This window comes from Schistocerca cancellata, chromosome 4, assembly GCF_023864275.1.
Source record: "Schistocerca cancellata isolate TAMUIC-IGC-003103 chromosome 4, iqSchCanc2.1, whole genome shotgun sequence".
NCBI classification, from domain to species: Eukaryota; Metazoa; Arthropoda; class Insecta; order Orthoptera; family Acrididae; genus Schistocerca; species Schistocerca cancellata.
Window position 1 is genome coordinate 739,630,843 of NC_064629.1, and position 14,067 is coordinate 739,644,909.

The following is a 14,067-nucleotide window of genomic DNA, read 5'->3' on the forward strand; positions in this document are numbered from 1 at the left end:
GTTTCGCCAAGATATTTAAACAATGTGACTGTGTCAAGCAGAACACTACTAAAGCTGTGTCTAAACATTACGGGTTTGTTTTTCCTACTCATCTGCATTAACTTACATCATTTTTCCACATTAAGAACCTGTTGCCATTCATCACACCAACTACAAATTTTGTCTAGGTCATCTTGTGTCAACTTACAGTCACTTATCTTTGACACCTTCCTGTAGACCGCAGCATCATCATCAGTCAACAACCACAGATTGCTGCCCACCCTGTCTGCCCAATCATTTATGTATATAGAATACAGCAATGGTCCTATCACATTTCCCAGGGGCACTTCTGATGTTACACCTGTCTCTGATGAACACTCACAGTCGAGAACAACATACTGGATTCTATTACTTAAGAAGTCCTCAAGTCAGTCGCATACCTGGGAGCCTATTCCATATGCATGTACCTCCTTTAACAGTCTGCAGCGGGGTACAGTGTCGAGTACTTTTCAGAAATCTAGGAATATGGGCTATCTGTTGCCCTTCACCCGTAGTTCACAGTTTATCATTTATTTATGATGTACAAGTTGCAGTTGGTCATCTGAAGACTCATCGGAACTATATTTAAAACCCAAATGATAGTTACAGAAATGCGAATAAAACTCACTGCCCTATACTAGGTAGTTCTGCTTCTAGTAAATGTTTGCAATCAGTGATGACGTGTTTTTGAAGAGCGGGCTTCCCCAGGGTCAGCCAGATCAAGAAACACATGACCTGAGCAAATTTAGTCTGCCTGTCGCTATTCTAATGGAGAACTGGCAACACTGTAGCATACACTCGGCAACTCTGAGTGTCAATTTGATTCCTGGTTTGGGTAAGAATTAACTTGGTAAATTCGCTAATATTTTCTTGTCACTTAGATTAAATAGTCTGAATCATTCTTACTTAAGGGATGAGAAAGCGGAAGAAAATTTATGGTTTTGAGTACAGAAAGCTCATTCCAACAGAAACTGCAGCTTACTTCGTCATTTATGTTGTGAATTCTCCATCTTAGCCATCAATGGGGCAAAAAGAGAGTGCCGTTTGACACAGCTGTATGCTAGTGTAGCGGTAAAATATTTGCCCTTCAAGTTGAAGAGTGCATTAGTTTTCAGTTCTAATCTTGCAGGAGACAAAGATTTTTAAATCTTCTGTGAAAGAGCCACTACCAGGAAGATTGACAGTCAGTAAAGAAATCCTAAGATAACTTCTCCCCCATAAGTTTTGTCACTACCTTGTTTCTGTACCTTGTAGAGCTAAATGTGAAAAACTTGCTGCAGTGCACACTTGTTTGTGCCTGCTTTTTCTGCTTCTGTTAATTGTATTGACTTAATTGTGCCACTGAATGATTGGGTAACTGGATTTTATTATGTATCTACCCCTACTGCCACATTTGCATATTTTTGTGGTAGTCCTGTAATGCTGCCTCAGTATTACTGTGGACTGAACATAGTGACAGACTGTTCTGATGCTCGAAGTGTGTACTAACCTGCTAATTCATGACAATTTGGGATACATTAATTTCTTAAGATTTTTTCCGTAACATTATCATGATAATGCCATAATTAATTTGTATTAGTACAGTGTATACTGAATAGCAGTGTTTCTTTACTTTACTGAACACAGCAGATAAATGTAAGATTTATTTCCACCAGCAGCAACATAGTCTCTCAACATTAAATAAAACAGTCTCACTATTTTTGAACAGTTTACCGATTTCATGTCTATAGACAATAGATGTTGGTAGTACTTGCACACCAACAGATACCAGCATGCTGTGTCTTAAAATTATCCTGTACAAAAAGAACACTGTGCTATGTACACCGACAGCCTGAGCTCACTGGGTAAGTGATGTTTGTAACTTCCAACATAAATTAAATGAACTGGGGACATTATCTCCAATAAATGGATACTGCAATAAAAACCTATCAAGAGCTATGAAGTTCAGCAATGCTAAGGCACATACAGGAACAGGAAAACAACACACTGTCGCTCCCTTACCTTACACGAAAGGTATCAGTGACTACTTGATTAAGGTGCTGTGCTGAGAAAAATCTAGCTGATATTTCAAAGTTACTGAAATGTACTGATGTCCACAAAGAATTCCACAGATGCTCATAATGCTGCCGGTGTTTACAAACTAACAGGGTTTGTGTCAAAAGTTTCAAGAAATATTTTTTGAAGTTATTTATTGTTTATCAATGCAGAAAATCTTAAAAATCTTCCAAGTACATTCCTTCTGTACCACACATTGTTGCCACCACTCTGCCCAGTCTGCACTGGTTTCCCAGAAGGTGTCATCTCTAACCACCTCGAGGTGGCGCGTCAAAACCTCTTGTACCTCCTCTGAGAATCCATCACAGTCTCTCTTAATGCTTCTTTTAGCTTTGAAAACAAAAACTATTCCTGTGGTACCGAGTCAGGGCTGTACAGTTACCGAGGTAATGTCGCCACACCATTCCCGGCAAGAAACTCACTCGACGAGGGCAGTATGGTTTGGTGCACTGTCATTCAGTGTCTTTCCTAACCTGTTTCATCCTGTTCCACATCTGGGTGAGGACTTGTCCTTTAGGCACAAATTCTCTGTGGATCACATGTTTAGAGTAAGAAAAGACAATGAGCATTTCCTTAACCTCCTTCCAGTGAGGTGAGTTTTGTGTGTGCCACTTCTTGATTGGATACTGTACAAGAAAATCCACTTCTCGTTATTCACCACTAATCTCTCAAAAAATCAGGGTCAGTTTTGCAACACTCCAACTTGTGACACTTCAGCATGAGGACTTGCACACATACTCCCTCCTGCTCATCTATCAGCACTTTTTGGACCATCTCTGTACTCTCCTTTCTCATCCCTAATCTGTCTCTTGAAATGCAATGAACATTCAATTTCAGCACACTGCAATCATCTGCTATCATTCTTACACACAGTTGTTGATCCACATTCAAAACATCTAGCACTTTCCTCACCTTTTTGTTTATCTGCAACTTCAACAGACACCTGAAATGCTCGTCGTTGATGTTTTGTTGGCCTTCCCAGAACATCTTGTGCCCGTCTCAAGTTCTCGACTGGGGCTCAGATTCCTCCCGGAAGGTTTCCCCATATCGGATCCGTCGGGTCAGAGCCCAATTTTACATACATAATGCATTGAGTATCATTGCTCTATTAACCACTGCATCTCAAATATGTCACCGAAACACAGAGGCACAAAATGCATCCTCACTCTGTCCCTACCCAGAGGCAACAGAGCCGAGTTGCATTTGTTGGCTGAGACTCCTCACCACTGCTCCAACTGAAAACTGTGGTGGTGTACCCCTTACGGTTTGCCAGAGAATTTTATTTTTGAAACTTTTGGGACAAATCTTGCAGGTGCGATTGTGATGGTGTTGACATCAGCGAAACTGTGACACCGACTAGCAGTCGGATGTCAGAGCGGGGCATTGTGTGGCACTGGGGAAACAGAAAATTAGCAATAGCTGAACACCAACTGGACTGTAGCTGACCCATCGATTTCCAGGAAGGCCACTTGCTTGCCCAGCAGTCATAGATACAGCAGTAGACAAAAAGAGTGGCTAATGAAATAATTAAATGCCTAAACAGCATTAATAGGTACTAGTATGACTGCAAGTTGCCTAGAAGCCTGCGTGTGTGTGCGCCACATAGCAGTTTCATGAGACCCAGGTTCACCAACATAAACAAGTACCGACTAGCAGTCGGATGTCAGAGCGGGGCATTGTGTGGCACTGGGGAAACAGAAAATTAGCAATAGCTGAACACCAACTGGACTGTAGCTGACCCATCGATTTCCAGGAAGGCCACTTGCTTGCCCAGCAGTCATAGATACAGCAGTAGACAAAAAGAGTGGCTAATGAAATAATTAAATGCCTAAACAGCATTAATAGGTACTAGTATGACTGCAAGTTGCCTAGAAGCCTGCGTGTGTGTGCGCCACATAGCAGTTTCATGAGACCCAGGTTCACCAACATAAACAAGTACCCACAAGAGACCTTGCATGTGCCATCAACATTCCTTGCCACCCCTCCAAATGCATCTCGGCTTTGACAGTTCAATCACATCCTGACATTTCTGGTATCTAGGGAGAAGCATCACCAGAAACTGGTGTTTAGTCACCATGGAGAGAATCTCCGCAAGGATGGCCAAAACTTGTTTTAAAGTGGCTTTTCTGTTCCGAGTTGGTGGGCTAATGACCAAAGGGATTTTATTCAAACCATGTAATGAACCATGAAATAATTAAATTGGCAGGTATCACACAAGTAGACACCTAATTTTCGACAATGTTCAGTAAAGAGAAAGTTTACTCTATATTTATGACTAGTCCTGATGCAAGACTTGATTGTTTTCACAATTTTGGCATCTTGTGTGTCATGGTAAACTGTGTAGTTCAGATGACTACAATACCAATTTGTTCATATTGCATGTGGTATTGTTCATGGTTACTACAATATCAGCTAGTCAATTGAAATCTGTCAACTCCCAGAAATCACTGGGTGTAACAAGTTTTGGGGATATGAAATGGTACAATCATATTAGCTTAGTCACAGATAAAACAGGCGGCAGGCTTCCATTTGTTGGTTGGGCATTGGGAAACTGCAGTCTACTGAGGGAATTGCTCACAAAACAGTTGTGACATCCATCCTAACATATTCCTCAAGTGATTAGAACCATACCGAATACATCTAATAGGAGATACTGAATGTATGCAATGAATGGCACCATGGATCATCAGAGGTTTGGTTGACAAATAAAAGAGCATTGTGGAGATGCCAAAAAACCTGAACTGGCAGACGCTTAAATACACATGGCAACTATCCTACAAAAGCCTACTTCCAAAACTTCAAGAACCAGTTTTAAGTGAGGAATCTAGCAATATACTACATTTTCCTATGTACTGCTCCTGTATGGACTGCAGACAAAAGATTAGACTAATAAATGAATACACAGAGGTGTTTAAGTAGTCATTCTTGCTGCAGTTCACATGTGTGTAGGATACTGAGGGAAGTGCTTTCTGTTACGCACATCACAGCAGTTTGCAGACTATGGATGTAGCTGTACATGACAGGAGAAAGGAGAGAGTGAAACATGGTGCTGGCATATAAATCTTGAATAGCACAAAAAATGCTGCTGAGTTACACGCAAATGTATGGATAGACCAATCATAAATGACCATTAACCCTTTGACTGATATAGCTGTATTAAAGAGTGCCACCGATATTGTCATCCTCCCCCCATGTTATTGTGACCCCACATGTCATGACACTGGCAGCTTCTGACCCATGGCTGTTGTCGCAACACTGTTGGGAGCTCCTGTACTACATTGCCTTACTTTTGTTAAATACTGAATTTTCCGACAGAAGACTGGATTGTGGCACTTGACAAGCATTAAATAATAAAAACTTATCAGCTGGTATTTTCTGCAACCTACCTAACGCACGTAACTGAGTGAATCACAGTATTCTCCTAAATAAATTGAAATTTTATGAGATTGATTGTATAGCTAACCAATGGATGTCATATCTAACTAAAAGAATGGAGCAAGTTTTACTTAGTAATTCAACTTATACACACTGGAGACATAATTTTGGCTGGGGAGAAATCGTGTATGGGGTTTCCCAAGACTCCATCTTAAGTCCACTATTGTTCCTCATATATGTAAACGATCTTCCATCTAACACGCAACAAGCAGAACTAGTTATTTCTGCAGATCACACTAGTATTGTAATCAATCCAAGCATGTATACAGAAACAGAAGAAATGCTAAAGCTAAAAGTATCAGTGACAGGTTTTAAGAAAATGGTCTCAGCCTTAATTTGAAAAAGGCACAATATATTTAGTTTTGTGCATCTAGAGGAAGCAATAAATAGTGTGGAAATTTAAGAATTCTTAAGCAGTCATATTTCTGAGCATTTAAACTGGAAAAAGCACAGTTTGGAAGTCCTAAACCAACTTAGTTCAGCCACATTTCCATTTAGTATCATTGCATATCTTGAGTAGAGACAAATCAGAAATCAGTAGGTTAAAATTTTTGCATATTTTCATTCAACAATGTCACATGGAATAATGTTCTGGGGTAACTTATTTTTAAGAAAGAAAGTCTTCATTGCTCAAAAATGTGCTGTAAGAATAATATGTGGTGCTCACCCATGATCATCTCATAGATATCTGTTTAAGGAGTTGGGCATTGTAACTATTGCCTCACAGTATACAGGGTGTACATAAAGTCCGGGAACACTTTCAATTATTTATTGCACAAGAACCAAACATTGTACAGATATCATGCATATGTCATTCTGAAGAGAAACCCTGAAAGTTATTTCTTTTTTTCATGTATACCACCACAGCATAGTTTGGTAATTTGCCATCAGTCAGTGCTAGTCGCAAACACGGCTAGTTCAGGTGCGGAGCGAGCTTTCTGTGTGTTGGAGTTCGACAAAAACGAGTGTGCTACAGCTGTTCGACAGATGTTTAGAACCAAGTACAGTAAGCAGCCATCAACAAGGAAGGCCATTTACCACTGGCACAACAAATTTATTATTATGGTTTGCTTGTGCCCGACAAAGAGAAGCGGATGTCCCAGTGTGAGTGAAGTGAATATGGAGCACATACAAGAGACATTCATAAGGAGTCCAAAGAAATCTGTACATCATGCATCCTGTGAACTCTAAATGGCTCCAATGATAGTGTGGAAACACTTGCGACAGAAGCTGCCTATGAAACCATTCTAACTGGAGCTACAGCAGGAGCTCAATTACGACAAAGAGAAGCGTTTTGAGTTTTGTTCGGAGTTGCAACAACTGGATGAGGATGGGGATGGCATTGTTGATCGCTTATTTTTTAGCACTTTTTACACTAATGAGAAAGTGAACAGGCATAATTGTCGAATCTGGGGTACAAAGCATCTACGCGAATGCACTGAATTTGAAAGCGATTCCCAAAGGTAAATGTTTTTTTTGTACCTTGTCATGTCGAAAACCGTATGAACCATTCTTCTTTGCCGAGAGCACTATCACTGGATATTCCTACTTGGACATGTTGCCACAATAGCTGATGCCTCAAATGCAATTGGACTCTCCGTTCATCTTTCAGCAGGATGGGGCTCCACCCCATTTTCATTTTCATCGTGAAGTTCATCGGTACCTGAACACGGAGCTGCCACATCGATGGATCGGCTGTGCTACAGGTGGGGACAGCTGTTTCACGAAATGGCCTTCACGATCACCAGATCTCACTCCATGTGACTTTTTTCTGTGGGGACACATTGAAGATCTGGTGTTCTGTACCACCTCTACCATGTGATGTAGCAGAGCTCCAGGAGAGAATACAGAAAGCGACAGCCAATTAGATTACTGTATTGACATCTGCCAGGTTAATCATGGTCTGCATATCAAATGTTTGTTGTAAAAAAAAAACTTCCAGAGTTTCTCTTCAAAATGCAAATGTATGACATCTGTACAATGTTTAGTTCTTGTGCAGTAAATAATTGAAAGTGTTCCCTAGCTTTATGCACACCCTGTATTTATCCCTCATGAAATTTGTTGTAAATAATCCACTGCAGTTCTAAAGAAACAATGATGTACATAATTACAATACCAGAAGGAAAAATGACATTCATTACTCCACATTAAGGTTGTCTAGCTCAGAAAGGGGGGTGCACAATACTACAACAAAAATCTTTTATCACTTACCCAGTGATATAAATTGTCTGACTGACAGAATAGTAAAATTTCAAAACAAACTGAGAAAGATTCTCCTTAACAACTCCTCCTTTCCCATAGAAGAATTTCTATAACTGTAATGTGTAAAAGGTGGTGGGAAGGTATTACTAATTCACATCTGTATATTCCAAATTAATTTGCAATGTGAATGTAAAATGACTCACTCCACACAATTACAGTTTATAGTGCAAAATGATCCATGGAACATGAAACCAACCAACCAGTACACAAGTAGTGATCGGAACTCTAGCCTCTCATCATAGGTCACACTATAGGGCAACAAAAAACCAGTGCTAACCATGGTATGCAGCAAGCATGTCTGTAGCAGTCAAAGAGTTAACATCATCTGAGTCCACAAGACACTATGCAGAGGTTTGGAATTTAACCAGGAATGCTGGTACGAAGTCTGGGAATTTCAAACTTCATGGCAGTACCTCTACTCCAAAAGCCAGCCAAATACTAGTGATGGGGGGGGGGGGGGGGGGGGGGAAACCACACACATGCTACTCCAAGTTGTATACCACCACACGAGCTTGTGTTAATGTTATGGAGATAGAAAATTAAAAATTTAAAGAAAGTAACAATCATAGAATAAAACTGAATCAATTCTGTCTGATATGAAAAACAACAAAAAAGTAAATACAGATTTCACATGAGTAAAAAAGTAAACCAAACATACATTTAAAACTGGCAATTATGTCAATCATTTTATCAGGTTATTGGTATGTTTTAATATTTTCAAATATTTCCAAATTTCAGTGATATAACAGTAAAATTTACTACTGGAGGGAAGTTTGAGGGGGGGTAAAAATTGTAGAGGGAGACCAAGAGATGAATACAGTAAGCAGATTCAGAAGGATGAAAGTTGCAGTAGTTATTCGAAGACTGGAGATTGCACACGATAGAGTAGCATAGAGATATGCATCAAACCGGTCTTCAGACTGAAGACGACGACGACCATGACAACAACACACAATGGTAAAAAAAAAAAAAAAAAAAAAAAAAAAAAAAGACGAAACTGTTCTAAAAGCAACATTGTAGTGAAGAAAATAAAGGAGATAGTGTGGTAGCTAAAAATACATATTCCCTATGGTAATTTTTTGAAATTGTGTATAATTAAAAATTGCATTATAAATGTCAATGTAGAAAAATAAAAGTCAAATGGTAGTTATCTACAAATATACTCTGCAAGCCACCTTACAGTAAATGATGGAGGGTACTTTGTGTATCACTATCATTTGCCTCATTTCCTGCCCCAATCATGAAAGGTGAGTTGTCATTCAATTATTAATTAATGTGTTTCGAAACTTGAGATTTTGCTGCCAATATACAAGGCCATAACAACACTAGATCATACCACGCACATGTGAGTCGTGATGATGAGCAAAGTGCAAGATGAAGACACAGGAAAACTGATGGAGTAAGGATGAAGAGTTGTGACAATGACAAACTGATGATGGTACGCAAAGAAGGTCATTTGAGAAAAAGGACAAAAATTTCATGAGCATAAAGCAAGATAAAATAATCACTGAGAAAGTATAAATGAGTTTCAGTAATCAGGGTGTATATGCGGACAAGAGGGGGCGGGGGGCGGGGGATCCCGGATTTTTCCCAGTTAAAAAAACTTTCTCCCTGATGAAAATACACTTTTTCCATGTTAAGTGACAGTATACTTTTCCTCAGAACTGTAAAACTTATCAGTCCTTTGAATGGTTATGGTTTTATACACTGGCATAGAATTTCCTGGCACTTTAGAAAACAAAATTTGGGGGGAAAAAACATGTTTTGGAAAGATGTCTGATGTGCAGCAGCATGTACACAGCATATTTCCGTATTACGAAAGTATAAATTTGAATTCCACTAAACACCGCATGTCACTTTCTGAAGCATTGAAATCAAGATTGGGTTGCACTTTTGTATGCCAGTCATAGCTCATGTCACATGATCTCGCCAGCCTATGACAGCAGCTATTCAGAGCATAGGACACGTGGTGTAGTCAGCTAACAGCAGCATCACTGTTAAGTAGCGAGAACACACAAATAGGAAAAGTTAATGCTTTAAATTAATATACATAGTGATGCTACAAGAAAAGGAAAGTTTCACATATAATATTGGTTTCCAAGTTTCATAAGCTTGAAGAGAAGCTAAGCTTTCACATATAATGTTGATCTTCCTTGCACGTGTTACTCTTAAAGATGCATCACACAAATGTGCCAGTAAAATTTTTAACGACGACATAAATGTCTTATCTGCTGGGCTCGAAATTATTCTAAATTGTCGTCCTCAAAGAGTTGATTTTTAAATAAGAGTCAAACACTCTGTGATTTAAAAAATTCATCGTACATTCTCGCACCTAGCTCATCTTGCTAAAAGGAAATTTACTTTGAAAGTAATGCTTTTCAAACGACCATTCGCAGTATTTTCCCACGGCCTGTTAGAAATAGGTTTGTTTCAGCAGTTGCCAGAGAGCACCAGATAATAGGCTTCACTGCGCTTGCGCATCTATGACGACGTAGGAAGCCCATATGTTCGTATGTGTAAAAACATTAGAAAATTTCACATTATGTCATAAAAGAAACAAGACTTCAGAGGATACTCCAAGAGCACCAGAATTTCGTGAATCATACAAAAATGCATAATTCGGCTTAAAGTGGACATTCTTAAGTCCAGAGTCGGATGTGAATTTCGTACCAATACTGTATTTATCTCATGTTCGGTTCTTTATTATGGAATAATGCAATATGCGCTAGAAGATGAAAACGTGCACTTTAAATGCAGTGAACAGTTTAAACTAACCAATTGTGTCCAATTAAACACTTCGTTTCAAATAAATGGACTGCCTCAGCGGAAAAGATTAATAAAAGCCAAATTTCTTTAGCAAACTGACAAAAATTACTTCATTGTTCTGCAAGGCGATTAATGCTTGACTGTCAGAAAGGTGGAAATAAAATAAAATAAAATCTGAAAATAATAACTTATTTTAGCCTTCCGTAATTATGTGAATGTATTTTAATTCACTTGATAGCTCCGGTCACAGGAATCCATTTTGTTTTCATTTGACGTGAGAGCAATAAACGAAGAGGAAACAGCAAAATCACTAAACGTAAACACGAGTCACGTAGAGACTACCCGCCTCCACGCTACAACTCAGACTGCTTTGTGCATCAGCCCCCCACCCCCCTTCCTAGATCTGGGCCTGTTGCCCATGCATGAATCTGGCAGCTTAGACGCGCCAGTAAAATTTTTCCTGGTAGCATCTGGCTGCTTGCTGCTATTGCTTAATACAGCTAACTGCCATACTTCTGTAGCTAGAAGCGGGAGATGGTACTACTCATATGTGACGCTACAGTGAATGCGCATGAGCTCGCTCGCAACTGCTCAAACGCAACTGCAGTTGTGACGTCATGCTCATCAGAGGCAATTTGTTATTATGTTTTATTGCTTCAGTATTATTCTTCAGTAGCGAGACACAGTAATATCCTTTGATAGAGTATTGGTTCTTAACAGAAAAAAAAAATCACAAAAATTTAACTGAAAACTAAAACAATAAAAAAATGCCCGAAATTCTAAAAAATTCCCAGGTTTTTCCCAGATCTCCCGGTTGTCCCGGGTCGTACCCTGGTAATAGTCTTCAGTGCATAATTCCCAGATGACCAATCTTCTAAGCCAAACTTTTCAAATTTACCCTGCAATGCTCTATGGTGAGCTGTAAGGTCTTTGCCTACATTAATTTCTGGTAGTTGTATGCTTAATTGTGACATTGCACTCAGAAGGCTGCAAGGCACTCAAACAATTTTGTAATTTATAGTGAATTCATAACTGGAAGGGAAAATCCACATCCTGCATCTACTGGAATCATAGGGAGAAGGTTCTGGAGAGGTCAAAGTTCACCTCATGAACTACTGTGACTACGCAGATAATGGGAATTGCACTGTGATAATGCATATTTTATTTGCACGTCAAGTTCTGTAGGACCAAATTGAGGGGCAAATCTCCAACATCATGGAACCTGTTGTTACATGAAATTACAACATAAAGGCAATAACAGATAAAAATATAATTTTTATGAACCTGAAAAAGTCCAGCAATAAGTTTACATATAATTACTGTAATCATGGTCTGAACTCAATCTAAAGTAACAGAGTAGTATGTCTGAAATAGTCTCATGTGTATCAGATAATATGCAGATGAGCCCCAAGAAGACATGACCGTACACCTTGCTACTGGCACGTAATCATTTTAAAATGAAACTGAGATGGTCAGAAAGTCTGCTTATATTAAAGTGATTAAGATGAACACTGGATATACACAATGGTGAGATTTCTATTGTTCATGTCACTTGATATCACAATATTTCTATCTGCTTGGAAAATGTAGTTTGAAAGAGGAGGAACATGTGAGAGAAAATTAACTGCACCAGCTGAAATGCTATTACAGTCTGTTTAAAATCACCAAAAATTAAGGGATGTGAAATGTATCTACGGCAGAGGAAACCAAGTCAGGATTTACGAAGGAACACAGTGAATTGCATTTGTACTCTGCACTGTAGTATAGAATGATCAGGATATTTAAAATGTCATTATGTATCTCTAAGTTGAGGAACCCAAGAAGTGCTTCCAAAGAAATTCTGTACAATTTTACTGAATCTGGGGTACATAAATATTATAATATGGTATAAATACCTGGGATAAGTCAATAAGATGGCCAAAATCGCCTATTTTCCAACATCCTGTAGAACTTCTCATTATATTTTCAAGTTTGATGTCAATATGTAGTAAATCATTGTCATGCAGGTGTTTCAAACCCTGTAATGGAATGCACATTAGTAATGTAGACAAAAGATACTATTCTCACAAATATAACACAAAACCCTTTGCAGTAATCAACTACAATGTTCACCTTAAACTTATTTATTTTTGGAGAATAAGTGATTTTAGGACATTGAATCAATGAAGGTCAGGAGTCTACATACTTGCCAGATGTATTTTGTGAACCATCCATAACTAACTTTTTTCATAGCTAATGTGTAATGTCATACTTGTGTTCATTATGTGACAAAAGAATAATGTTTAGAGGAATTCTCCTAAGAGGTTACAAATCAGCCAACAGAAACAATTTGCAAGACTAAGTATTTTAGAGAAGGCACTAGGAGGGTCTGATAGAACTTCAGCCATCCAGTTCAAATGAACCAGAATCGTTTGCATAAGAGTTTACCACGAACAGCTTTCATACAAATAAATTTGCTGGGCTTCTTATCTAACTAATTACTCCTTTGCAAATCGGCACTCTTCAGACATTTCTCATACTTTGAACACGTTTCATACATCTCAGCAGAAAGATCAGTATGCACCAACTAGTCTAGCACTGACAAAAAAAAAAATAGATGCAGAAGGTTTTGTAACATACTGTTTTACAAGACGTGTCAAAATTCTCCTCCAAATAAACTTGGGGGAAGACGGGTTGTCTGTTGCACAATGGTGAGCGACTGACCCACTGGTTCTTGAGTCAGTGACCATGTACGTCAATATCGATTACTGTGGAACAGTTATAGTGGAAAGTGTGTGTGAGTGAGTGAGAGAGTGTGTGTGGGGGGGAGGGGGGGGGGAGGTGGGCATCCAGTAGTTTTTGTCAAAGATACTTCTTTTTTCAATTTTTTTCTTTTTTCCAAAATTACCATCAGCCTACAAATATGATACAATGCTGCATTTTGGTACAGTTTTTGCAGAAAAAGTAGTGTAAAGGAAGCAGTTTTGTGGAATTGCACTTGAATAGAGTGCCTTTTTCTGATTTCAAAGAAATCTTACACGTAACTTACATAGGAGAAAGAAATAATTTCTGCAGATAATGAAGCGGGAAATCTACCAGACAATTAGGGATTTTTTTTTTTTTTTTTTTTGGGGGGGGGGGGGGGGGGAATACTCAATTTGGGCAACTATAAATACATCACTATTATTATTTCAGGTTGACAGAGAATGTCTACCTGTTGCTTTGCAAATGAAAATATGATGTTCATGGAATATGTGCACCTTTATCATGTAAATTTTGAGTTCAGGAAGTTGTTTATCTTAGTTTAGTTCGAAATCCTGGTTGGAATATCAACAGTATTACGAAAAGGACAGATTGCTACTCACCATAAAGATGGCATGTTGAGTTGCAAACAGGCAGAACGAGAAGGCTGTTACACATTCTGCTTTCAGCCAAAGCCTTCTTCAGGAAAGAAAACAAACAAACAAACAAACAAAAACACACACACACACACACACACACACATGACCACTATCTCAGCCCGTAGTGGATTCTGATGATCAAGCTAAATTT

At 38.8% G+C, this 14,067-nt stretch overlaps 1 protein-coding gene across 3 annotated transcripts in view; it reads right to left on the reverse strand.

Moving 5' to 3' along the window:
• The window catches only part of LOC126183535 (membrane-associated tyrosine- and threonine-specific cdc2-inhibitory kinase), a 174,296-nt gene that overhangs the window by 105,134 nt on the left and 55,095 nt on the right, over nt 1–14,067 (reverse strand). For all 3 annotated transcript variants that reach the window (XM_049925604.1, XM_049925603.1, XM_049925605.1), the window contains exon 5: nt 12,432–12,554. In XM_049925604.1, the coding sequence (XP_049781561.1) occupies nt 12,432–12,554 (123 nt within the window). The remainder of the gene's footprint in view (nt 1–12,431; nt 12,555–14,067) is intronic.